The sequence below is a fragment of the Dama dama genome, chromosome 20 (assembly GCF_033118175.1).
Source record: "Dama dama isolate Ldn47 chromosome 20, ASM3311817v1, whole genome shotgun sequence".
Taxonomy (NCBI): domain Eukaryota; kingdom Metazoa; phylum Chordata; class Mammalia; order Artiodactyla; family Cervidae; genus Dama; species Dama dama.
In genome coordinates, this window is record NC_083700.1 from 42,447,215 (window position 1) to 42,473,650 (window position 26,436).

Genomic DNA, 26,436 nt, shown 5'->3' on the forward strand with positions numbered 1-26,436 from the left:
ACAAGTCATGAACAATCACGTGGGTCTGGGCTCCTTTTTCTATAAACTGGGGCTAATACCCCACCTGTCTCATAAGGATAGACTGATGCATTAGGCACCCATCACAGTGCTTGGCATGTGGAGGGCTCTCAATAAGGCCAGCTGCTGATGCTGTTGTTATATCCACCATCATCAACAAATGAGCACTTAAACCCTGTGTATTAATGAAAAACAACCAACACTTACAGAAGATTAACCCCCCCCCACCCCCAAACAGGAAAGGGTAGAAAAAGAGCTCACCACCTGGAAGACTGGATAGCTCTTTCCTCCTTTCTACTCTCACCTCCCAGGACACAACAAAGTGGGGTGATGTCTGCTGTCAGAAACACTGAAGGGATTATGCATGCAGGAGAGTGGTGGAGGTGGGAGGTTCTGAATCTTGGGGAACTCTCAACTGGGCTAGTGAGGAGGCTCTTCAGGTTCCTCCTGGGTATCAGTGTTAACTTCTATTTTGAGCCTAGAGACTAGAGTACAGAAGGCTGAAGCAGGAAGCCGAGGAGTTAGGACTTAACAGGCAGAAACAGGCCAGAAGAGAAAAAATGGAAGATATCAAGATAGAAGTTCTATTGAAGAGTAAATAACACGCATTAAGTTAAATTGTCTTTTCTGCTTTGTGGAGCTGAGGAGGGTTATGAGCCCAAGCATGTTCTAGATTTTTCTTCTAACATTATTTCTAAACAAAATGTGTCTAAAAAATTAACAGATAATATCAGCCAGTTCAAAACAAGAAACATAAAATGATAAACTGCTTTCCTCATCCAGTTTCCCACGTCCACATCCTGTTCAAATACTAAATGTAAATAATGTTTTCTAGTTCATCAATTCCCAAAAGATACATCATTTTTAAAAAGTTAGTGCATGCAGTGAGGAGAATGGACTTTTTCAATGTCAACAAAAACCTTGTAGTTTAAAACTGGATTATCACTTAACTAATAATCCCAAAGAAATATAAACACTGAAGAGACTTCTACCAATTCACTTGTGTTATTCTACATTTATGACAGCAACCCAGCTGCCTTAACCATTCATGATTAAGTGATAACTATGGAAAATGAAAATAAAAAGACATGCTTAATGTACAGTTCCAAAAGAGTCACAAAGTTTACAGATTTATAAACAAAACAAAAAGTTAGAGTTCTCAAATTTAATGTTAACCTCAAAGTTATCTCCATACAAATTTTAACAAGAACTTAAAAAAAAATTTTAATCAATTTAAGATCAGCTCTAAGAAAAATACTTTAAAATATCATAGAAGTACCAGGTATTGAGAAAATTCTTCTTTTGGTCTTTTGGACCTAAGGCCACCAGTATTTAAAGTCTTTCTACAAGAAAAGTACTTAAAGCATTAGTGTAATTTTTTTCTAAAAAATGAAACAATCTGAGTTTTATTACTTTTGGTAAGTAAAATCTATGATTAAGACGTAATTTAAATTTTTTAAAAATGTAAAAAACTTAAATTTCAATTTAAGAATCGAAAATGTTACTGCAAGCCCTAGGATATACTCATAGCATAATGAATATGTGTGATGAGGGCATAAGCAGAAAAGGAAAATAATTTTTTAAAAATCCTTCAATTTCACATATTTCAGAACCAAAATAATTATCACACATCAACTTACAATCATTAAATGTGTGGAATGAAAGTTATGAGTAGGGTGACTTCACTCTCCCCACTGGGGAAAATGTGTTGAACCATTTTCACTGCAAGCCTAAGACAGTCCCTGGTCTCTGCAAGGAATGAAATCAAGCTGGTTTGACCTTAGCTGATAAAAAGGCTTAAATATGTTTTAGAGCTGAAAATTTTCAAAACCCAAACACAGCTTCCAAAACCAAAGAAGCAGCTGAGTAAACTCAATTTCAGCCATGTTCAAAGCCAAGATTTCTACGGTTACCAGAAAAACCTCCCTCCACACACTTCAATTACAACTTCAGCAGTTCTTAGCACAGACACCACTGCTTGTGCATTTCTAAACCAGTAAATCGCACTCCTTTCTCAGAGGGAGAACTGTGACTTAAGTGCCAAAGTTTTAGGACAGCATGAGGTATTCTAGAGCTGGACAGACGCTCATGCTGTGAGGGTGGAAGGACATGGTATAACTAGGAGAAAATCGATAGACTGAAGGAAAGAATCATGATCTAGAAACGGCAGTGGAAAGCAAGGTTGTTGAAAGCTACTGAAGGCCAGCCATGCTCTCCTTTTTGCCTCTGAAAAAGGGAGGAGGTGTGAGAAGGATTCTGACTTACTGTGAAGGTTTTTACATGCTGCATTATGAAACTCACAATAGTATAGATTTCTTACAGCACCTGCTAAGAAAAGACTTCGTTCTTAAAAGTCTAGGATAAACAAATGATACTAGTATATTGTTTTGCAGTAGAGTAAGTCTTGCTGTTGTCTATGTTATAGGACCATTTCATTAATTATTCCAAAGGAACATAACCATACATCTCTCTTTTATTAGACAAGAGAGATCATTTAATTTATGCTAAGGTCCTGAATTTAAACTGTCCATCTGTCCCTCTCTCTTTCTCTCATTTGTATATGAGGCTTTAGAAGGGTTAAGGCTTAGAGAGAAAGTAACAATTGAATCGGACCTTTACATTAGAGTAGGATTTTTGTCTCACACAGATAAGTAGAGTCTAGTGGGGCTGGAGTATGAAGTACATGGCAGTGAATAGCAGGAGAGAGGCTTGAAAAGTGAACTGGGTCATGCTAGAAAGTTTGGGCTTTATCCTGGTGGTAATGAGGAGCCACGGAAGTTTTATTTTTCAACTTTTTAGTTTGAAAAAGACTTAAAGACAAAAGAATAGCGCAATAAATACCTATCTACCCATCACCTATATAAACCAATCGCCAACATTTTGCCATATTTGCTTTTTTTTTCTGTATGTGTATTTATTTGTAATCCTTTTCTCTTTTGCTGAAGCATTGGAAAGTTAGACATCCTGATGCTCTGCCACTAAAGCCTTTGGCATGTATCTCCTAAGAACATGAGTTTTCTTCTACAGCCACAGTACCGTATCATACCCAAGAAGTTTAACACCTACATAATTATGTGAACTATCATGTATCCATATTTCAATTTCCTGATTACCCAGCAATTTCCTTTGTGATGTTTCTCCCCAGTTTAAGGTCCAGTCAGGCACCACACGCTGCCATTTAATTGTGAAGTCTCCTCTAATTTAGAAAAAGCCACTATCGTTCCTTTTATTCCTTTCTTGACACTTTTTAAGAGTCCAGGGTGACAGGCCACAAGCTGGGTTTGTCTGGTTGTTTATTAGTGACTGGATTTACATTAACCGTTTCTGGCAAGAGTACTACATAGGTCATGTATACTTCCCACTGCATCACATTAGGAGGCCTGGGTCAGTTTTTAAGCACAGATTTTTATGGCATGGAATCAGTTTCCACATTAGATTTATGTGTTAGATAAATTTGGCAGCAGTGTCAACATCTACATTTTCTGCCAAGTATTTCCAGCAAACCAGAACCAGCCCCCTCCAAAAAAGATTTGTGGTCTCTCTCTCCTCAGATATTCTTGACATGATGTTCTTATTTTCCCAGTAGGTTCAGAATAACCTAGTAATCACTTTTAGTTTATCAGTCACTATGTCAACTCATGATGGCATAAACATTACCTGATATAACTAGGTTGCAGCCATGAACTGACTAATTCATGATTCCATATACAGAATTAAGAAAAACTCAAGAGCATCTTAAGTCATTAAATCACAAAGAAGGAGCAGTGGCTTTGCTATCGACAAAAATGTTAAAAGAGAGTTTGCTTTAAGTTAAAGCGACTTACCAGGCATTATTCTTATTCCAAATACTATCTTGGAATTCCTAGCTTCAAACAGCATATAACATGTCTTATAAGGAGTGTCAGTAAGGGAGAATCTACTTTTTCATAAGGAGCTCAAATCAGCTCAATAATGAATAAACAGGACTATCTTCATTAAGAGTATTCACAAAAGCAAGGATCTCCCAAATTTGACTCTGTGATTGAAAAAATCTTTTATATATACCTCACAGTATAGAATATATATATATTTAATATGTTAAGTAGTAAATATTTTTAAAACTAGTAGATACAATAAATTCCTAGACCCTTAAAAGAGGTTAGTAAAAATATCATACCTGAGTAAAAATGTTATGCGTTTGGCTTAAAATCCACCTGGCATCCGCATCAGGTGCTACTACTAATTTCAAGGTCCCAACATAAACATCAGAACATAAGGTCCAGAAATGCTGTTCTTGTAAACTGTAAACTCCTTGCAACTGCTGCACCTAAAATATGAAGAGCAGATATTAACGTGAAATCAAATATAAGTGGATGCAATGTAAATCATTACACAACACATCAGTAAACATGGAGTGTACCCTCTAAGGAAGAACGTGGGCTGGTGGGCTGGGTTCAAACTGACTGACAAACACCTACTGAGTACTTACTACATGCTGGTACTATGATAGGTGTTCAGGAAATATAAATGAACACATACCAAAATTTGCAGGGCATAGCTGAGAGAGTGCCCAGGGGAAATTTACATTTTTAAATACAGCTGACCGGAGAAGAGTGCAGGGGAAGGGACACCAGCCTGCCACTCAATCAAGAATCTGGGGATGCAACCAACCATGGACCATATAGTACTGTGGAATTTACCACTGAGGGGAAAAAAAAAATCCATGTATAAGTAGAACGTGCAGTTCAAACCTGTGTTGTTCAAGAGTCAACCATATGTCGATCAGAGGATAAATATAAATACAAATGAGCTAAGAAATTAGGAAAATAACAACAAAGTCAACTTAAGAAATAAAAAGAAAAGAAATAAAGGATGGGAAGCAGAAAAGTGGAAATCATGGAATTCTCAATGTCAAAACACTACTTCTTTGAAAAAAATCAATGAGCTAGAGAGTCAGTGTCTTTACACACAGTGGGGGCATATTTTAGACAGGATGAGTCTTCATTGTGTACAACTGTCAGAAACTACAGGATCTTTGCACTCCCAGGACCCAGAAAACTAAATGCCAACATATACCCTTCCCCAACTCATGTGACAACTAAAAACGGGAGGGATGGCTCTAAGTCTTTCCAATGGCTCCCTACGTGTTCCTCACCCTGAGGTTAGGAACCAGTGACAGGACAAACTGATGGAGTTAAAAAAATAAAATAAATATGTAACTAAACAAAGTACAAAATGAAAAAGGAAAACGACTACCAATAACAGATTTAAGAAACCATAAAAGGGAACACTATAATATATGAATGTATCAACATATGAGTATACAATATTACAACCGAGTAGAATCCTAATACTTTTCACCATCTCTACTGCTATCAGTCCAGTTAAAGCTACTTTAGTTTGATTAAGTAAGTGGTCTCCCTATTGCTAGCCTTGCATCTCTTCATCTAGTATCAAAATAGGAGCCCAAGTGAGGTTCTGTTGCTTTACGTCAGATGCTTTCATTCTGCTCAAAATCCTCAGTAGATTCCCTTCTTACTCTGAACCAAAACCAGTGCTTCTACAATAACTCAGGGACCCATGTGATGTGGCCGCTTGTTATTTACCACTCTTACGTCATCTCCTCCTCCTCCCCTTGCTTCCTCTTCCCCAGCTGTAGCAGCATCCTCACCACTCTGAAGAGTCTGAAACACGCCCCTATCAGGGCGTTTGCGATTCCCTCTGCTTGGAGTGTGCCTCCTTCCACAATAATGACTGCTCTGCTTTACGTGGGCCCTTACTCAAACACCAACTTCTCAGGAAGCCTTTCCACTGTTATCCTAGCTAAAACAACGTTTTCATTTTTACATTTCTCTGCTTTGTTTTACTTTTCAGCAGCTAATGACACACGCCACATTACTTATGTTATTTAAATTGTTTATTTCCTGTCTACTCTGACAGAACTCAAGCTCAATAAGAGCAGGGATTTATTTTTGAGCTTCATGGTTATATCCTGAACACCTAAAACTCTAAGCATCTGAGCCTGGCCTGCAAGTAAGCGCTCAGTAAACAGTATATACGTATATAAAATGAATAAACGCTCAATTTTGTGTTTGCTTTGGCAGCACATATACTAAAATTAGAATGATACAGAGAAGATTAACTTGGCCCTTGTGCAAGAATGACATGCAAACTTGTGAAGTGTTCCCTATTTTTGTGGTGGTCATTTCACAACGTACATGTATATCAAAACATCAAAGTGTACACTTTAAATATATATAATTTTAATTTATCAATTTTACCTCACTAAAGCTGGAAAAAATAAATAAATAATAAAATCAGAAAAACAACAAAAAACAATTTGAAAAAACTAGACAAAAATGAATAAATTTGGGGAAATTATTTCAGAAAATACAGAAAATCCCATAAGAAAAAAAAACAAACAGAAAATATGAAAGGACCATTAAAAACTGAAAAGGTAATAAAAGTTCTCTTTCATAAAGCTCCCCTAACCCTGCCAAGTCCCAGAGAGAAAACGTTCAAGTAACTTAACTCTTAGATTTGCCAGAAAATAAAAAAGAGGTGCTATGTCATATAGGTAAAAATAATCTTGATCCTCAACCAGATAAAGACAGTAACATATAAGCTGAATTCTCTTATGAATTAAGTAAGCTAAATCCAACAGTATAGCAAAAAAAATAAGTTATCATGACTAAGTCAGGTTTATCCCAAGAAGGAAACAATAAATATCAGAAATTCTATTACTGTTACTCTTCAATTAATGAAGCAAAGGAGAAAAATCACACAATCATTTTAATAAAAGAACTGCAATTACTTAATAAAATTCAACCCCTATTTATGCTTAGAAGGACACTTTCTTAACTTACTAAAAGCTATCTACCAAAAATGTATAGAAAACACTTAAGGAAAAAAACATTAGATGTATTCCATTGAAGATCAGGAAAATCTTTACAAAGATGCCCAACTACTGCTATTGCTCAGTATCTCTGTAGATAGTAGATCTGGAAGAGATGAACTAAGATCAGAATTCAGAAGTTAAAAGAGGCTCAATGTAAAAAGATCTTTATAACAATTAGATCAACTTAAAAGAGAAAGAGGTTACTCTGTGAAGAGATTAACCACTGGTTCCTGGAAATGGTCAAGGAGCTGGATGACCAACTAAATGTTGCAGAGGAGATTCTTGCAACAGACTGAAGTCTGGACCAAGTGAATAATAAATTCAAATTCTTTTCAAATTCTGAGATTCTCTGATTCTTAAGTAATCTATTTGGAATGTTAACTAAGAAAAGGTTGAACTTTTTATCAAAATATTTATTTTTATCAGAATCTGATGCATGTAGGATTACCTTCTATGAGCTCCAAGACTCTTGGTGGGAAATTGAGACAATACCCACTGTGCTCATTAAAAAAAAAAACAAAACTGCTTTTACTGGGGAAACAGGGCAAGATGGACTTTCTCTTCCTCTTTCAGGACTCTGATGACAGAGGGTTTGAAGTTGATATCCTCCACATTTTTCTAAAGACTATCCTCATGAATGGTGTACTGCTAGTGAAACAACATGGTAACTGAAGAGATTTCTTCTACCTCCGTTGAAACAGCAGTGCAAGTACATTCTTGCAGTTATTCTAAAGCATAAGTTAAGGAATGGCTCTTATAGAAACTGGCATTAACTTTCCTCAAACTAAAAATGTGCAGAAAGCGTAGTTACAGATGAAAGTCTATGTTGCTCTTCTTGCTCTGACAGTGTGGTGCAACAAAAACAGGAGGAGCTTCTAACCCCAGAATTATATGGATTAGAATCCTGATTCAGCCGCTACCATCTGTGACCTTAGATGAGTTATTTAAATCTTCTGAGCCTCAATTTTACTCAATTTTCCTAGGGAAAGGAATAGGAAACTTAGCCCGTTTGGTTAATTTGAAGAACAGAAACAATATATGTACATCACTTAGTATAGGGGCCAGCTTAGAGTAGGCATTCACTAAATTTGCCCCTTTCTCTTCCACAATTACGCTGACTGGTCCTCCCTTAAAATCATAAAACCACAAAAGTCAAATGGGCAGCATTTCACTTTCCCTATCTCAAAAAGAACTATTCTACACCTTCTCTTTTTGCCTCTGGTCTTCTCATGTCTCTGTATGATTACACTGCTCTGTAGGTCAAAGAGAAAATAGAAGCACACAGAGAAGCTCTTCTGACCCACCAAATCTACCAGTCAACCCCCGCCTATTTCAGAATTCTCTGCCTTCCCTTGCAGGATATAGTACCCCTGGCTCCTATCTACAATTAATTCCTCCATAATGCTTTGGATCCTATCCCTTCTCACCTTCTCAAGAACTTCATTCCTTCATTAAATTAACTTGCTTCACTACCATATCATCAATGTCTTCCTCTCAGTTGACATGTTCCCATTAGCAACACACATGCTCCCAAACTGCACTGTGCAATACATAAGTCACTCAACACATGTGACTAAATACATGAAAATGTAATGAAATTAAAAAATTAGTTGCACTAGCTCAAAATTATTAAGCTTCAAATGCTCAATAGCCACAGGTTCCTTGTGACTTCCAAACTGGACAAGGTAGATTATTGAACATCTCCATTACTGGGGAATGCTCTATGGGATGCTGTTTTAACAAATTCCCTCCCCCTTCTTACTATATCCATAGCCAAGCTTTCAGCTCGTTTCTCTACTCCCTTTAACAACACTTCTTAAAAGAACTGACTGTAACCACTATCTCTACTTCCCCCATTCATTTCCACCCTAATCTACTATATCAAGCTTTCACTAAATCTACTGAAAATGTTTTTATCAAGGCCATTAATGCCATTCATGATGCCAATCAATGGTCACTTCTTTGTTTCCATTACAACTGCCTCACAGAAATATTTGGCACAGTTGATTACTTCCTCCTTCTTCAACTTCTTCTGGGTTTTCCAGCTCCCTTTCTACCTATGCACTAAATCTGGAGTTGAAACTTGAGCTAAAGAATAGAGCTGAATCCTCCCATGGTAATCTCACACAATCCTAATGTTTTAAAGGCTATTTATAAGTTGATGAATCAAAACTCCTCCTAGTTCTAATCAGTCCCTAAAATTCCAGATTTGCACATCCCAGCACTTCAGTGACATTTCGCTTAGAAGCATAGTAGGCATTTCAGTCTTAACATATCCAGAATAGAACTCTTGATATGGGAGGATTTTCTACCCTCACACCTGCATCAACCTCCACAAACAGTATTAGGATCTAGCTAGCTGCAATCCAACGCTTTCTCTCCCCTCTGCTAACACAATCTCTCTCTAAAAACGTATCCAAAATATCTACTTAGCTCCACTGTCATTGCTACCACTGTAGTCCGAGCCATAACTTCTCAAATTAAATGATAACAGCTTCTTAACTGGTCTTCTTTGCTTTCATTCTTCCTAGAGTTTATTCTCTAATAGCAAGCAGAATAAGCGTTTAAAATTTAAGTTTTGTGACACTCTCCCTGCATAAAAGCTTTCTAATGCTTCCCCCAGAATCAGAATTAAATCTAAACCTCTTAGTAAGACCAACACTTCTGAATGATCTGTCCCCTGCCATTCTCTCCAGCCTTTCCAGCCACTCTTCCCTTTATCTATTAGGCTTCAGCCACAACGGCTTTTCCTCACTGTTTTTCAAATACACTAAATTAGTTCCAGCCATAGAACTTATTGCATTAGCATTTTCCTTTGCTTGGAACACTCTTCTGCAAGATTTTCATATGTCTGGTTCCTTCTAATCAACAAGACTTCAGCTTCCTTGAATATGACATCCTCAATAAATCTGATGTAGCCATCCATGTCTGCCACCTCACTTTGTTTCATTTCTATTAGAGTAATCATCACTGATATTTCCTTATTTATTTCTTGTTTAGTGCCTATGTTTCCCTGCCAGACCATAAATACTTTGATAGACTCTATCTTGTTTACCATTACACCCCTAGGACCTTAGAAGAATATAAGACCTTAGAAGATGGGAGGCTTACAAAATACATGTTGAAGAAATGCTTATACCATCTGCTATTCATATTTATATTTTAAAAGAGCTGCTGGATTTCTAGACTAGATGAGGACAATTTCTACCACATTTCTTTAGTGAAGCTCAATATTTTCCAATGATTTTATTCTGGTTTAAGTGGCATTCATGGTCAGCTTTTAATCTTGGAAGAAATACTAAATTATATACACATGCTACCCATATTTATAAAAGAAACCCCCAACAATTTGGAAACAACTAAAACCCAATGGTTTGGAAGCACTGAAACTTACCCTCTGATAGCACTGAGGTAAAGTATTTTCCAAAAGCGGAGGAGTTCTCTGCATTAATATTCCAACAGACTCTCTTAAGAGAGGAATAACACTATAGAAAAGGAAGACAACAAACTTATTAGAGCCACATTCTGACCATCCCATCCTGCAAGAAAGTAATAATATACCTCCTGACAGTAGAATATAACAAAGATTTATCAGAGTAATATGAGGAAAAAGAATCCAGTCACTGTTCCAAATTTTTCATGGGACAAAAAAGTTATTATTTAAAGTAAAAGTAGAAGAGTTAAATGAAATATATCAGTGCATGAAAAAAGAGTTAAATGCAATATTTCAGTGCATGCAATGTTAGTATAATACTAATATTATACTACTGAATAGTACTGGAGCATCTAAAAATCTAAACACAGCGGTCATTCAACTGCCATTTAGAATATGACTTCCAATGGCTAGAATCTTCCAAGGTAATCTATAAAGCATATCATGGCTAACTGGTCCTTAACATTTATTAAACATTTACATGCATTTATCTGAACAGTTCTGTTAAGGAAAATACAAAAAAAAAAATTAATACAGTATATTAGGTTCATTCATCAAATGTTTTTGCAACCAGATTACATATCAATCTTCTTTGATTATTAAAAAAAAATAGAAGCCTGGATATTACCACAGATCTAGTGAAGAGTCAGCACCTCTAGTGACAGGGCCCAAAAGTCTGTATGAATTGATGTAATTAGTCTGTAACTGGTATTTGGAAATTATAGCTTTAGGCTATTTAGATGGTTAAATGTAATAACGGTGAGGGTGACTCTAATGCAACAGTTTTGTAAGCTAGCTACACATCAAATTCACCTTAAGAGTGTGGTTTGTTTTCATTCCTAACAAACTGAATGAGAATCTCTGAGGAAAAGGTGAAGTATCAATATTTTTAGAAAGCCCTCCAGGGGCAGTCCAGTAAGTCACTGGAGTGAGCAGATACTCACTGCTCTAATGCTTGATGCTGACTGAAAGGCAAGGTCAGGAATAGCTTCATTACACTTAATAGCTGAAGCTATTGCTTTGTTTTAAACTTATAGAATTCCAATGTTTCTAGAGTAAAATTCCTCCTGATTATAGCTAAAGGTATGTGTGCATGCTCAGTGTTGTCCAACTCTTTGCAACTCCATGGACTGTAGCCCGCTAGGCTCCTCTGTCCATGGAATTCTTCAGGCAAGAATACTGGAGTGAGTAGCCATTTCCTTCTCCAGGGGATCTTCCCAACCCAGGGATCAAACTGGGGTCTCCTGTGTTGGCAGGTGGACTCTTTACAACTGAGCCACTTGGGAAACTCCAGAAACCCCAAAGCTATAGAAGATAAAGAGAAAACAAAATAAAACATACACGTTTTAAGGAAGGTAGAAGGTGAAGTGGATAACTTAAAGGATTAGTGTTATTTTTGACAGAAAGAAAGGGAAGAGAGGATATTAATGATCAAAGGAATAGGGACAATGCTTGTCTTGCTATTATATTCCCAAGGAGGCCCAGTAAAATGCTGATCACAAAGTGGGCCCTCAATACCTGTTGGTTAAATGAAAGATAAATGTATCTAGCTATTAGATGTTTTAGAATCTAGAGTAAAGAAAGGAAAGGCCTCAGAGAAGAAATTAAGAAACTGTTCCCACACTCTGTGTACAGAGGTAAGTAGCTGGGTAAGCCGGGTAAAAGTAGGAACAGAGACAAATAGGAAAATTAAACAGACACTGAGAGATATTGAGTTACTGAGAGAGTGGAGTTCAGGGAAGCAACACCAAGGGCAAGTTTAGAAAACTAAAAGTGTGGAGAGAATAGCAGTGATGCATATAAAAGCTCAACATGGACAGGAGTTGAAGACACATTCAAGTGAAAATATTCTTCGGTCAGATAGTGATTTGCTAGCCAAAAACAATTAAATGCCACCTTTAATTGCTTCTTCTCCCTTAAAACCTTCATGCTCTAAATCACCAAGTTCTCATGACTTAACCTGCTAAGCATTTCTTGCGTCCACCCCCCTTCTTCATTCTATTACATACGTCTACAATAATCTCCGTATCATTTCACTTGGATTCTCAAATAGCCTCCTAAGTGGTCCCTTTGCCTCTAGTCTTATTGTCTTAAGTTCACTGTGACAGGCAGCTTCAAAGATGGATCCCAGTGACCCCTGCCTCCCTAGTGTGCGTGCTCTTGTGTCATCCCCTCCCTTTGAGTGTGGTCTGGATCCAGTGACTTGCTCCTAATGCATCAAGCACGGCAAAAGTGATGCTTTTAAGGTAAAAGACGCTGGCTTCCATCTTTTCCACCCTCCTCTCTTGCTCTCTCACTTGTTCAAAGCTGCCACACTGTGAGCTGCCCTGGGCAGAGGCCCAAGGCAAGGGGAGCTGAGAGATGCTTCTGGAGAGGAAACGAGACCCTCAGGCCAAGAGCCCCCAAGAAACTCAACACTATCAACAAGCACTTCAGTGAGACTGGAAGCAGATTCTCCCCCGACGAGCATTAGAATGACCGCAGCCCTGGCTGACGCCGTGACTGTCACCGTGTGAGGGAGCCCGAGCTGGAGAGCCCAGTCAGCCACGCTCAAGTTCCCGAGCCAAGGCAAAGATAATAATGTGCGTCATTTTAGCTATGCTATTTTGTGTAAGTTGTTATCTTACCATCGATAACTAACAGAACCATTCTGTATAAAGCTATTAGACCAATCTAATTAAAATCAGAACCTGACTCTATCTTTCCCTCAAAAAAAAAAAAAAAAAAAAAGAGGAAAATCCTACTGACTGGTGTGCTGCAGTCCATGGGGTCGCAGAGTCGGACACGACTGAGCGACTGAACTGAACTGCCTGGGGAATTAAATGTAAACTCTAGCTTCACCTCCTATCATTCTTGCTTCACATTTTAAGCTCTCTAAAATATAAACATATTTGTACTTCACTTTCTGCTGTTTCTTCCTTTCATGCTTTGTCTCATGCTGTAACCTCTCTAGATGTCCCTAAACTGTCCTTTAATCTGGCTTCTAGTCCTTCTTTAAAATCTCAAGTGTCACCCCTTGTAGGGGATATTCCCTGATCCCAAAATGTCCTCCAAACTCTATGAAATTCTTCTCTGTGCTCTTATAAAAAATTTGTGATACCTATAGTAAGGCTGGAGGAAAAATGGGTGGAAAGCAACTAGAATTGGGGTTAAGGATTTTGACAGTGAAAGAACAGTGGTTATCCCTTCATTCAACCTGAACAGTAATGTCTGTTTCTATCCACTGTGCTGTTATTGAAAAGGTGAAGGCTTCCTGGATTTACCAAAAAGGCAAAGAAAAACATCATAGTAGAATAACAAGGCATAATTCAATTATGCCATTCTTCTTTCCTCTCTCCATCCTCATTTCTCAGGAAAAAGAAAGGATCCATAACTAAATGCTTTTATATCTCTAACTTAAACAATTTTTGTTTTCCTACTTTCCTTATTGTACTTCTCAGGAAATGAGGCACAAAAGTAGTTCCCCCAGAATAACCGTTTGAGAATAAGAAAATAGTATTTTTTTCCATGTGCCCACTAAATTTAGCTATTTTGATAATTTCTTCTTCAGTCTTTATCTCAAGAAACTGCTAATAATGCCTGGAGATACCTGATATGGAAAAATCACTCAAGTGTAAATCATATGACCTGGGTTCTAACTCTGCCATTAAACAGCTTTAGACAAATAGTATAACCTTCCAGAACATCAGTTTTCTCATCTATAAAATAAGGGAATAGATTAAATTTCTAGGTAATTTCTCCCATCTTTATTTTCATTCAGCAAGAAAAAAAATGATCAAAGTACAAGGAATACTAGAGAGAGAATATATTTGGAAATGAAATATAAGTTGCCTTGTATACCAAGAAGCAACAATATGCCAGTATCATCAATTGAGACATACTTTTGCAAACCAATCTAATCCGTTACTAATTAGGTAAGTCTGCAGACAGATTTTATTATGCAATCAATACAAATAAGCAATAAGTTACTACATGGTTTGCTTGGCATCAGATGGAATCTTACTCTAGAGTTGTGGAAATGGAGACCTAGTGCACCAAAGTAACTTGCTTAAGGTTAAAGCTAGTGAATGGGAGAGCTAGAATAATAACAGGTCTTCTGACTCCAAAATCAATTTTGAACAGTTCAAGTCTACAAACATTTACTGCTTATCTACCATGTGCCAGGCATGTGCTAGGCACCAGAAATAAAAAGATAAATAATTCACAATGCCTTACTTCAAAGGAACTCAACAGTATTGAAAAAGCCTGTAGAGATCAATGGAAACTACACAACCAACATTTATTAGATTGACCCACCATTTGGAAAAAGACACACATGAACACAAAACAACTGTAGATTAAAAGCCTGTATCCGTTTTCATTTCCCAGAACTTTTGGCAAATGGCTTTTTAATTAGTATGTTGATCACTTACTCTTAAACATACCTTTAAAAATAAAAAAATACATCTTTCCAACTTCCCTGGTGGTACAGTGGATAAGGATCTGCCTGCCAATGCAGAGAACATGGGTTTGACCCCTGATCCAGGAAGATTCCACGTGCTTCAGAGCAACTTAAGCCCATGCGTCACAACTACTGAAGCCCATGCCCCTAGAGCCTGTGCTCCACAGCAAGAGAAGCCACTATAGTGAAAGCCTACCACGCTAGAGAAAGCCTGCACAGAGGCAACAAACTCCAGGCGCAGCCAAAAATTAAAAAAAAAAAAAAAAAAAAAAATACCCTTCAAAACAATGTGGGGAAGAAAGGAATAGAAGAGAACATGGATTTTACTGTCACAAAAGGCATGCAATATGAGCAGTGATATTACTCAAGCAATAGTTGTAAAATACAATCTTGCAAAACACTTTTAAAATCTTTGTCTTAGTATACCTAAGGCTAGTTTAAGAGTTTCCCCCAAAAGAGCTAAAGCATAATTAATACAAGAGAGTTAAGTCCAATCTAGATTAATCCTTAAGGAAATCAATTTTAAAACAGTAAAGACATTTCTTTAATACAGTCTCCTAATAAGTCACCAAATACATGGGGAAACAGTGACAGACTTTATTTTCTTAGGCTCCAAAATCACTGTAGATGGTGACTGCAGTCATGAAATAAAAAGACACTTACTCCTTGGAAGAAAAGTTATGACCAACCTAGACAGCATTATTAAAAAGCAGAGACATTACTTTGCCAACAAAGGTCCGTCTAGTCAAGGCTATGATTTTTCCAGTAGTCATGTATGGATGTGAGAGTTGGACTATAGAGAAAACTGAGTGCTGAAGAATTGATGCTTTTGAACTGTGGTGTTGGAGAAGACTTTTGAGAGTCCCTTGGACTGCAAGGAGATCCAACCAGTCCATCCTAAAGGACATCAGTCCTGAGTGTTCATTGGAAGGACTGATGTTGAAGCTGAAACTCCAACACTTTAGCCACCTGATGCGAAGAACTGTCTCAATGGAAAAGACCCTGATGCTGGGAAAGATCGAAGGCGGGAGGAGAAGGGGACGACAGAGGATGAGAAGGTTGGATGGCATCACCGACTCAATGGACATGAGTTTGAGTAAACTCTGGAAGTTGGTGATGGTCAGGGAGGCCTGGCGTGCTACAGTCCATGGGGTTGCAAAGAGTCAGACACAACTGAGCGACTGAACTGAACTGAATAAGTCACCAAGAACAACCATCTACAAATGTATCCAAATCTTTGTTCAAATGTTTATGTGTATAATCCATGGTGTTGCCTCTCAAAGTCTGCCACTCTCTTTGTAAAAACAACAACAGTGAACAACAACTAGTACTTCCCTTTTTCTCCTAAAATTTACTTTCACATGTGGCCCTTAGTTTGAGGATTCTACAACTGGTGAAGCTCCATGATCACAGATAACACAGTATTTAACAGATATCCCCCATTTTAACACAATTCAAAAATCATAATGTAGACAAATACTTTAATAAAATTAATATTAGAAGCCAGCATCTATTTTAAAATAGTTAAATGAAAGATATAACTGATACAAGAAAATAATATATAGAGAGTGTACCAATGAGGTTTTTACTGACTCTGCTACACTATAAAATTTCAAATGGTTGTCTACTTAGGTAGAATTTTAATAAAATACTACATTCAAGAGCAGCAAGCATTTCACCAAAGCACATGGAAACATCAGGATAATTTTCTCCAATAATAATATTAAAACACTGTTAAGAATTTCAGCTGTAGGAGCTATAACTAGGTCATGAAACTGGGGTGGGGAGAAAAAAGTACTTGCTAAATCAAGTGTGGTGATAAGCAATTTAAAATCAAAGTCAATTTCTATAATAATCTCAAAGGTTACAAAAATGTAAAAGAAACCTGCAGAAACTCTATTTTTGTTTTTTAAAATTGTGTTTAGCTCAGAAGTTTGTGCCCATATTTTTCTGATTAGCTACTGTAATAGAGAATCATAAAACAGATTTTAGCATGGATCTATCTAGCCATAATGAAAGGATATGGGGAAAAAGACAAACTTAGCAAATTCCTGACTGAGCTAAGACTTAGAGCTGTATCCAAACCCAAAAAGTAAGCATTTGGAAACAATTAGAGGTTCACTTCTGGTTGACTAACTCAATTCTAGCTTTAACAATGAAATACCATTTTCCTAGCATATATAAAAAGAATGAATCATTAGGTACATGAGTTTACCAGTAAAACATAGTAATATTTTTACTCCTCAAAAGCTAAGTCAAATTTACAGTCATATAATCAGAAATTTACAATTAATATGAAAGTTTAAATGATAGCAGATTAAATAAGCAACAGTTAACTATTATTCTTTATTGCCAGTAACTCTGCAAATGAAAATTTTACTTCAAAAGCATTTAGTGAAAGTCTCACCATTTCAACAGTAAATAAAATTGTCTAGCAATAATTATAAATCAACCAAAGAAAAGGCTATACATTATGAAAACTTGAAGAACAATCAGACTAGCAATAATCATAATCCTTAACAATAAAGAATTCCAGAGAGTTGAAACCATCACTTAAATCTGAAAACAAATACATATTGATAATAATTAAAACATAATTACTGATTCAACTTTTTTGAACTGGCTAACGGACTAAGTCTTCCTGCATATTATCAGTGGTTTTTATAATCCACAAACATAAAGACAGCTGTAACTTTATAAAAGAGCCTATAAATTTGAAGTATCTTCTAGCATATGTCATATACTCAAAAATGTTTAGTGGACAAAACAAGCCAAAGAAAATTGACCCTGAAAAGCAATGTATTCTACATTTAGGCATGGTGATCCTGTTGATAAGCTATAAATATACAGTCATATTTGCACAATTATTCCACTGTAAAAAATAATTACCTATAAACCCAGAATTTCATAAGCCTAATACAGAACAGAAAACTAAAACCACAGGGATTGTGATTTACCTTATAATTATACTGAGTTTCTGAAATCTATTGTTTAAATCAGTGCATATTTACAGAGTACCTATTTTACTCAATAACAGAGACAGTATGATATCCTAAAATACCCCTAGAGCTTGGAGCCAAAGTCATGAAAAAGTCACTCTTTTCTCTGAAGTTCTGGAACTTATAACACTTAATGCATCTGGTCTTTGGACCAAAAGCATTTGTAAATAACATCAAATTAGCAGATAATAATGTCTTTGTTTAAACAACACTTAATAGTTTATTTAAGTACTATTAATAAAGTACTTAAAGTACTTTAATAAGTTTTTTTCCAATTTGATCCTCACAACAATTTAAGTAACTTTAAGAAAATACTGGAATAAGAGATACAGACAAGATCATAAAAGCTTATTTAGACCAACTCCCTCATTTTATGGAAGAGAAAAATCATCTCAGAGAGATTAAGACAACTCGCTCTTTGTTACATATTGGTAAGCAGCAGAATTGGAGGTAATAACTCCAACACTAAAGCTTTCTTCTCTACACTGCCGTGTCTCAGGATGACTGAGACCTCTGGGGTCAGAGACCAGGTTGCATTCTTTTTATTCCCAGGGCTGCGCACAGTGCATGGAATATAGTAAGTGCGGGACACACGTCTGCTGAATGTACAGTCTATTGTAAAATTTCAAACACTAGTGGAAGATTATTAAAATGTCGAACAGCCCTTGTTTGATATGACTTTCAACACTTCACAATAACAGCTAAATAACAAAGCAGTAAAAAGGCCCTTAAAAGAATCATTCCCCCAAAAGAATCTCTAATAAATAGGAGCAGAAGTATCTTATCCTCTATTCAAATATAGGTGACAAAGAATTAATTATACTTAGGCAGAGCAATCCACATTCCCAACTCTTAATATGCAACTTGTTATCTTAATAAAGGCTTTTCATGCTCTTGAAAAAGAATATTCTCATGAATAAAAAACTAAAATCACACCAACAATATAAACAGAAAATAAAAGTGATAACATATGTATCCATGAAGCACAAAGGTGCAAATAAGTATGAAAAATGAATGAGAACTCATGCTAATATCCTCTCAAGAGGGAGGGAAACGGGGAGAGACAATGGAATAGAAGTAAGAGGGCAAAGAACACCACAAGATACAGTCTTGAGAGAAGACTGGAATAAATCTTATTATTCGTATTAAATATGGTAACATTTGCATCTAAAAGCTAATGAGAACTGGAGGCACCTCTCTACTCCCTCTGTGACCCACTGAAAGCGGTGGCTACGCTAACATGGACAAAGGCAGGAGATGAAGCTCTTTAAAGAAATCTGCATTTTAAAAAATGGTGAAGAAACAGGACTTTATTTCAAAAACCAGATGAGATGGCAAGAAATATTTATATATTAATACTATCAAAACTGATTTATTATTAAATGGCTTCAGCAATTACAGGTTTTAACTCAAAAAGGCCTTAAGATCAGTGAGAAAAATCTAAGAGGAATGGGACCAGGGTGCTGATCAATACCTAGGTTCAATAAGGCTATCAGTAATCTGAGCTAAACTGTGTCTGTCTACTTCCAGGTTAAGCAGTTAACACTTACACAATGCCTGCCAAGTGGCAGGTCTGGTCTAGACTTGGTATATCTTAATCTTCTTAGTCCACATATAACAAGTTATGAGGTAAACGTAACTGTCATTTCCATTTTCAAGATGAAAAACTGAGGTTAAGTGACTTGCCCAAGGTCACAGAGATAAAAGGTCGAAACAGGATTTGAACTCAGGCAGCTTTGCTCAAAAGTAAACACTCTTAACTGCTACTAAGACTTCTAATTAAGTCATCAAGATGGCTCTGTGAGTACTCCCAAGGCAACTTTACCTAAAGGAGAGCTCTGACTTTAGAAGAAGCTGGCCTTCAAAGTGTATTGAAGGCCTGGATCATAAAAAGAAATTTAAAAGCTCAGGAAAAGATGAACAGTAAAAAAATATGAAAGTTTTCTGCCATCTGAGAGGTGACTGGTACAGTCAAAAGTTGAACAGAAGCAAACCCTGACACTTACTTTCTGCTCTGTGCCCATACTCAATGATAACTTTCAAAGTCAGATGTCCGTGGGAAGCAAATCTAACATAGGAAATGAAAAGCAAAGGAAAAAGGACCCTTATTTGCTTATCCAAATTAAACCTAAAATATCACAGTGAGAGTATATTTTTTGTTAAATATCTCAAAGTAGATTTCTAATTGCTACACTGCTACACTGGAGGCTGACTACTTTAAAATATTTAGCTGCTGAGGTAGGAGTAGAAATCATGTTTTCAAAGGATAAATTAAGCGAGAGAACAGACTAACTTAAGTGCAGGCTATACCTAGTGGTGGAGAATTTCAAAGTAATTACATGTAAATTAACTATGAACATTGAAAATGTATAATCAAAAGGGAGTAATATTTTTTCTTTTGGTAGGTATAAATTAAGAGTTGAAAAAACTCAACGTACTTTCAACCTTTTAAAATTTACTTTTTTAAAGGCTAAAAATGTCTATGATTCCAAGGTCAAAAGTATATTAAACATATGTCTCATTTCTAATCCCTTCCTCAGTCTAGAGGTAACTATATCTATTATATTTCTTTTCAATTTGTTCTTTGAACATGCAGATTATATATACATCTTTCCTTATGGAAAAGATAAAGTGCTACTTTTTAACTTGTCTTATGCTGTACTCCTATATATCAAGTGCTACATATCAAATGCTATTTTGTTTTCTTAACAATATAGCTTGAAAATAATGCCTCATTACCAAAACTAGTGGAGGTGATGGAATTCCCGTTGACCTATTTGAAATCCTAAAAGATGATGCTGTGAAAGTGCTGCACTCAATATGCCAGCAAATTTGGAAAACACAGCAGTGGCCACCGGACTAGAAAAGGTCAGTTTTCATTCCAATCCCAAAGAAAGGCAATGCCAAAGAATGCTCAAACTACGGCACAACTGTACTCATCTCACATGCTAGCAATGTAATGCTCAAAATTCTCCAAGCCAGGCTTCAATAGTATGTGAACTGTGAAATTCCACATGTTTAAGCTGGATTTAGAAAAGGCAGAGGAACCAGGGATCAAATTACCAACATCCGTTGGATCATTGAAAAAGCAAGAGTTCCAGAAAAACAACTACTTCTGCTTTATTGACTATGCCAAAGCGTTTGACTGTGTGGATCACAACAAACTAGAAAATCCTTAAAGAAATGGGAATACCAGACCACCTGACCCACCTCTTGAGAAAACTGTATGCAGGTCAAGAACCAACAACTAGAACTGGACATGGAACAACAGACTGGTTCCAAATCGGGAAAGGAGTATGTCAAGGCTGCATATTGGCACACTGCTTATTTAACTTATATACAGAGTACATCATGCAAAATGCCAGGCTGGATGAAACACAGGCTGGAATCAAGATTGCTGGGAGAAATATCAATAATTCAGATACGCAGAAGACACGACCCTTATGGCAGAAAGCAAAGAAGAACTAAAGTGCCTCTTGATTGAAAGTGAAAGAGGAGACTGAAAAAGCTGACTTAAAATTCAGCATTCAGAAAACTAAGATCACGACATCTGGTCTGATCACTTCATGGCAAACAGATGGGGAAACAATGGAAACAGTGAGAGACTTTATCTCTCTGGGCTCCAAAATCACTGCAGATGGTGACTGCAGCCTTGAAATTAAGACACTTGAAATTGCTCCTTGGAAGAAAAGCTAAGACAAACCTAGACAGCATATTAAAAAGCAGACATTACCAACAAAGATCCATCTAGTCAAAGCTATGGTTTTTCCAGTAGTTGTGTATGGGTGTGAGAGTTGGACTACAAAGAAAGCTGAGCACTGAACAATTGATGCTTTTGAACTGTGGTGTTGGAGAAGACTCTTGAGAGTCTCTTGGACTGCAAGGAGATCCAACCAGTCCATCCTAAAGGAAATCAGCCATGAATATTCACTAGAAGGACTGATGTTGAAGCTGAAACTCCAATACTTGAGCCACCTGATGTGAAGAACTGACTCATTGGAAAAGACCCTGATGCTGGGAAAGATTGAAAGCGGGAGGAGAAGGGGACAGCAGAGGATGACATGGTTGGATGGCATCACCTACTTGATGAACATGAATTGAGCAAGCTCCAGGAGTTGGTGATGGACAGGGAAGCCTGGCGTGCTGCAGTCCATGGGGTCACAAAGAGTCAGACACGACTGAGAGACTGAACTGAACTGAATCATACAGAAATCTTCCTTATTCTTTTTTGTTACAGTAAAAAAAACATATAACACTAAATGTATCAGCCTAACCATTTAAAAATGTATAATTCAGTAGTGTCAAGTAGCATTGTTGTACAGAAGATCTCTAGAACTTTTTTCATGTGGCAATGCTAAAACTCTTTACCCATTAAACACTAAATTTCCCATCCCTCCTGCTCCCAGCCCTTGGCAACATCCTTCTACTCTGTTTCCATATTTCTGACTTTATATATGTCAATATGATTAGACTCATACAACACTTGCTCTTTGGGACTGGCTTATTTAGTTTAGTATAATGTCCTGAAGTTTCATGATGAAGTGTATGACAGAATTTCCTTCTTTTTAAAGGCTGCATTAATATTATACTATATGTATAAACCACATTTTCTTTATCCATTCATCTGTTGATGGAGATGTGGGTTACTTCTACCTGTTATCTATTGTGAATAATGCTGCAATGAACACAGGCATATGAGTATCTCTTCACAATCCTCGTCTGAGTTCTTTTGGACATGTACCCAGAAATGGAATTGCTAGGTTATATGATAACTCTACTTTTAACTTTCTGAGGAACATGGATACTAATTTCCACAATGGCTGCACCATTTTACATTCCTTCCAAAAGTAAACAAAGGCTCCAAATTCTTCACATCCTTGTCTACCGGTATTATTTATTCATTTGATAGGAGACACCCTGATTGAGTGGGCTTCCCTGGTAGCTCAACTGGTAAATAATCCACCTGCAATGCAGGAGACCCCAGTTTGATTCCTGGGTCAGGAGGATCCCCTGGACAAGGGATAGGCTACCCACTCCAGTATTCATGGGTTTCCCTGGTGGCCCAGAAGGTAAAGAATCTGCCTGCAATGTGGGAGACCTGGGTTGAATCCCTGGGCTGGGAAGATCCTCTATAGGAGGGCATGGCAACTCACTCTAGTATTCGTGCTTGGAGAATCCCCGTGGACTGCAGCCCAGCAGGCTCCTCTGTCCATGGGGTCACAAAGAGTCGGACAGGACTGAGTGAGCACCGCACGGCATCCTGATGGGTGTGAGGCGATGTCTTGTCATTGGATTTGCATTTCCCTAGTTATTAGCAATGTTGAGCATCTTTTCATGTGCTTATTGGCAGATGTAAATCTTCAGAGAAATGTCTATTAAAATCCTTTGCTTCTTTTTAAATTGGTTTATTTTGTTTTTGTTGTTCAGTTGTAGACCTTCTTATATATTCTGAATATTAACATCTTACAAGATATATGATTTGCAATTGTTTGCTTCAATTCCATAAACTGACTTTTTAGACAATTCCAAAAATTACTCTGCCGACTGTTTCTTTTGATGAGCAGAAGTTCTTAAGTTTGGTAAAGTCCAATTTGTCTATATTTTATTTTGTTACCTGTCTTCTTTGGTTTCTATCAAAAAAAAAAAAAAAAAAAATCACTCCAAAAACCAATATCCTAAAACTTCTCTGTGTTTTTGCCTAGGGTTTTAATAGTTTTAAATCATAGGTTTAAAGTCTTTAATCCATTTTGAGTTAATTTTTATTGTGGTGTAAAGGTCCAATTTCATCTTTTTGCATGTTGGTATCCAGTTTTTCTAAAACCATTTGTTGAAAAGACTGCTTTATCCCCATTGTGTAGTCTAGGCACCCTTATCAAAAATCATTCGGCTATTTATATGCAAACATTTATTACTGGGCTCTCTATTCAGCTTACTGCTCTCCATCTCTGTCTTTATGCCAGGACCATACCATCTTAACACTGTTGCTTTGTTGTACATTTTGAAATCAGGGAGTGGGAGGCCTCCAATTTTGTTCTCTCTTGAGATTGTTTTGGCTATTCAGTTTCTTCATATTCCACACAAATTTTAGGGTTTTTAAAAAATCTATTTCTGCAAAAAGATGCCATTAGGATTTTGAATCTGTAGATCATTTTGGGCAGCATATACATTTTAATACTGAAGTCTTCTGATCCACAAGCATGAGACATCTTTTCATTTATTTATATCTGCTTTGATTTCTTTTAGCAGTATTTTATAGTTTTCAATGTACAGATCTTTCACCTCCTTGGTGGAGTTATTCTTAAGTATTTTATGCTTTCTGGTGCTATGCTAAATGGGATTGTTTTTAAAATTTCTTCTGATTGGCTCTTGTTAGTGTTTAAGAATACAACTGGGGTTTTGAGGGTTGATTTTGCAACTTTGCTGAACTCTTTATTAGTTCTAACAGTTTGTATATGTGTGTGTGTATAATCTTTAGGACTTTCTACATGTAAGATCATGTCATGTGTGAACAGGGATAATTTCTTACGATAATCCCTTATATTTTAATTAATTTTTAAATTTAAGTATAATTGTTTTACAAGTTGTGTCAGCAGCCAGGACATAGAAGCAACCTAAAAGTCCATCGACAGATGAATGAATAGAGGAGATGTGGTACATAAATACAATGGAATATTATTCAGCCATAAAAAAGAATGAAATTGGGTCATTTGTAGTGATGTGGATGAACTAGAGTCTGTCAAACACAGTGAAGTCAGAAACATAAAAACAAATATCGTATATTAATGCATACATATGGAATCTGGGCTTCCCTTGTGGCTCAGCTGGTAAAGAATCACCTGCAATGCAGGAGACCTGGGTTTGATCCCTGGGTTGGGAAGATCCCCTGGAGAAGGGAAAGGCTACCCACTACAGTATTCTGGGCTGGAGAATTTCATAGACTGGACAGTCCATGGGGTTGCAAAGAGTTGGACACAACTGAGCAACTTTCACTTCACTATGGAATCTAGAAAATTGGTATTAAAGAACTTATCTACAGGAGAGGTGGGATTAATTGAACAGGAATAATTGTAATTCTTCATTTCCAATTTGTATGTTCTTTATTTATAATTTTTCTTGTCTGATTGCTCTGGCTAGAACTTTCAGTACTTTGGTGAATAGCAGTGGGAAAATTGGCATCCTTGCCTTGTTCATGATATTAGAGGAAAAGTTTTCAGTCTTTCCCTAGGTGTGGTTTCTCCTATATGGCTGTTACTATGTTGAGGTAATTTCCTTCTATTCTTGGTTTGTTGAGTGTTTTCAATCATGAAAAGGTGTTGACTTTTGTTACTTTTCTGCATTGTTTTGAGAAGATCACATCCTTTCTTCCTTCATTCTACTCATGTGGTGTATAGTACTGATTCTCATGTGTTGAACCATCCTTATTTTCCAACTATAAATCTCCCCTAGTCATGATGTATGATCCTTTTTATGTGCTGTTGAATTTGATTTGCCTACTGTTTTGCTTAGGATTTTTAAGTCAACACTCATTAAGGATACTGGTCAATAGTTTTCTTGTTGTGTCTTTATCTGACATTGGTATCAGATTAACTTTGGCCTCATGAGTTTGGGAGCCTTCTTTTCTCTTCAAATCTTTGGAAGAGTGTGAAAAGAACTGGTGCTAATATTTCTTTAAATTCTTGGTAGAATTCACCAGTGATACCATCTGATCATGGGCTTTTCTTTGTTGAAAGGTTTTTGATTACTGCTTTAATTTTCTCACTAGTAACAGGTTTGTTCAAATTTTTTAAATTTCTTTATGATTCAGCCTTGGTAGGTTGCATGCTTCTAGAAATTTAGCAATTTCTTATAGGTTATCCAATTTGTTGGCATATAATTATCCACAGCAATCTCCTACAATTCTTTCTATCTCTGTGATATCAGTTGTAATATCTCCTCTTTCATTTCTTATTTTAGATAACTGAGTCTTTTTCTTTTTCTTAGTTGGTTTAGCAAAGTTTTGTCAATTTTCTTGCTCCTTTCCAAAAATCAACTCTAGGTTTTGTTGACTTTTTCCTATTATTTTTCTATTCTCTATTTCATTTATCTCTGCTCTAACCTTATTGTTTCCTTCCTTTTCCTGACTTTGAATTTAGTTTGTTCTTCTTTTTCTAGTTCCTTGGGTTGTAAGGTTGTAAGGTTAGATTGTTGACTTGAGATCTTTCTATTTTTTTAGTGTATGTGTTTATAGCTATGAACTTCCCTCTTTGTACTGGTTTTGCTACATTACATATATTTTGGTATGTTGTGTCTTTGTTTTCATTTGTCTCCATATATTTTCTGAATTTTCTTGTGATTTATTCTTTGACCCATTGGTTGTTACAGACTGTGTTAATTTCCACATATTTTTAAATGCTCTTGCTTTCCTTTTGCTATTGATTTCCAGTTTCATTCCACTGTGGTTAGAGAAAATATTTCATATAGTTTCAATGTCATACACTTTTTAGGACCTCTTTTGTGACATGATGCATCATCTTTTCAGAAGAATGTTCATGCTGCTGTAGCTAGGTTAGGCCCACAACAACCTGTTAGTCCCAACTGGTCCATAGTGTTCAAGTCTTCTCTGCTTACTGAGCCTCTAAATGATTGATTGGTTTATTTCCTAGTTGCCTTAAGGTACTGAAGTTTCTTA

At 36.6% G+C, this 26,436-nt stretch overlaps 1 protein-coding gene and 1 non-coding gene across 2 annotated transcripts in view; one reads left to right on the forward strand and one right to left on the reverse strand.

Annotated features, from left to right (window-relative positions):
* Positions 1 to 26,436, reverse strand: part of SLC30A7 (solute carrier family 30 member 7) — an 87,913-nt gene that overhangs the window by 5,087 nt on the left and 56,390 nt on the right. Inside the window, exons 9-10 of the mRNA XM_061121282.1 lie at positions 10,290 to 10,380; positions 4,175 to 4,324 (exon numbers count right to left, since the gene is read on the reverse strand). Of these exons, the coding sequence (XP_060977265.1) occupies positions 4,175 to 4,324; positions 10,290 to 10,380 (241 nt within the window). The remainder of the gene's footprint in view (positions 1 to 4,174; positions 4,325 to 10,289; positions 10,381 to 26,436) is intronic.
* Positions 6,086 to 6,192, forward strand: LOC133041790 (U6 spliceosomal RNA). Its single transcript, XR_009689362.1, has one exon. It is a non-coding gene; the product is annotated as a U6 spliceosomal RNA (small nuclear RNA).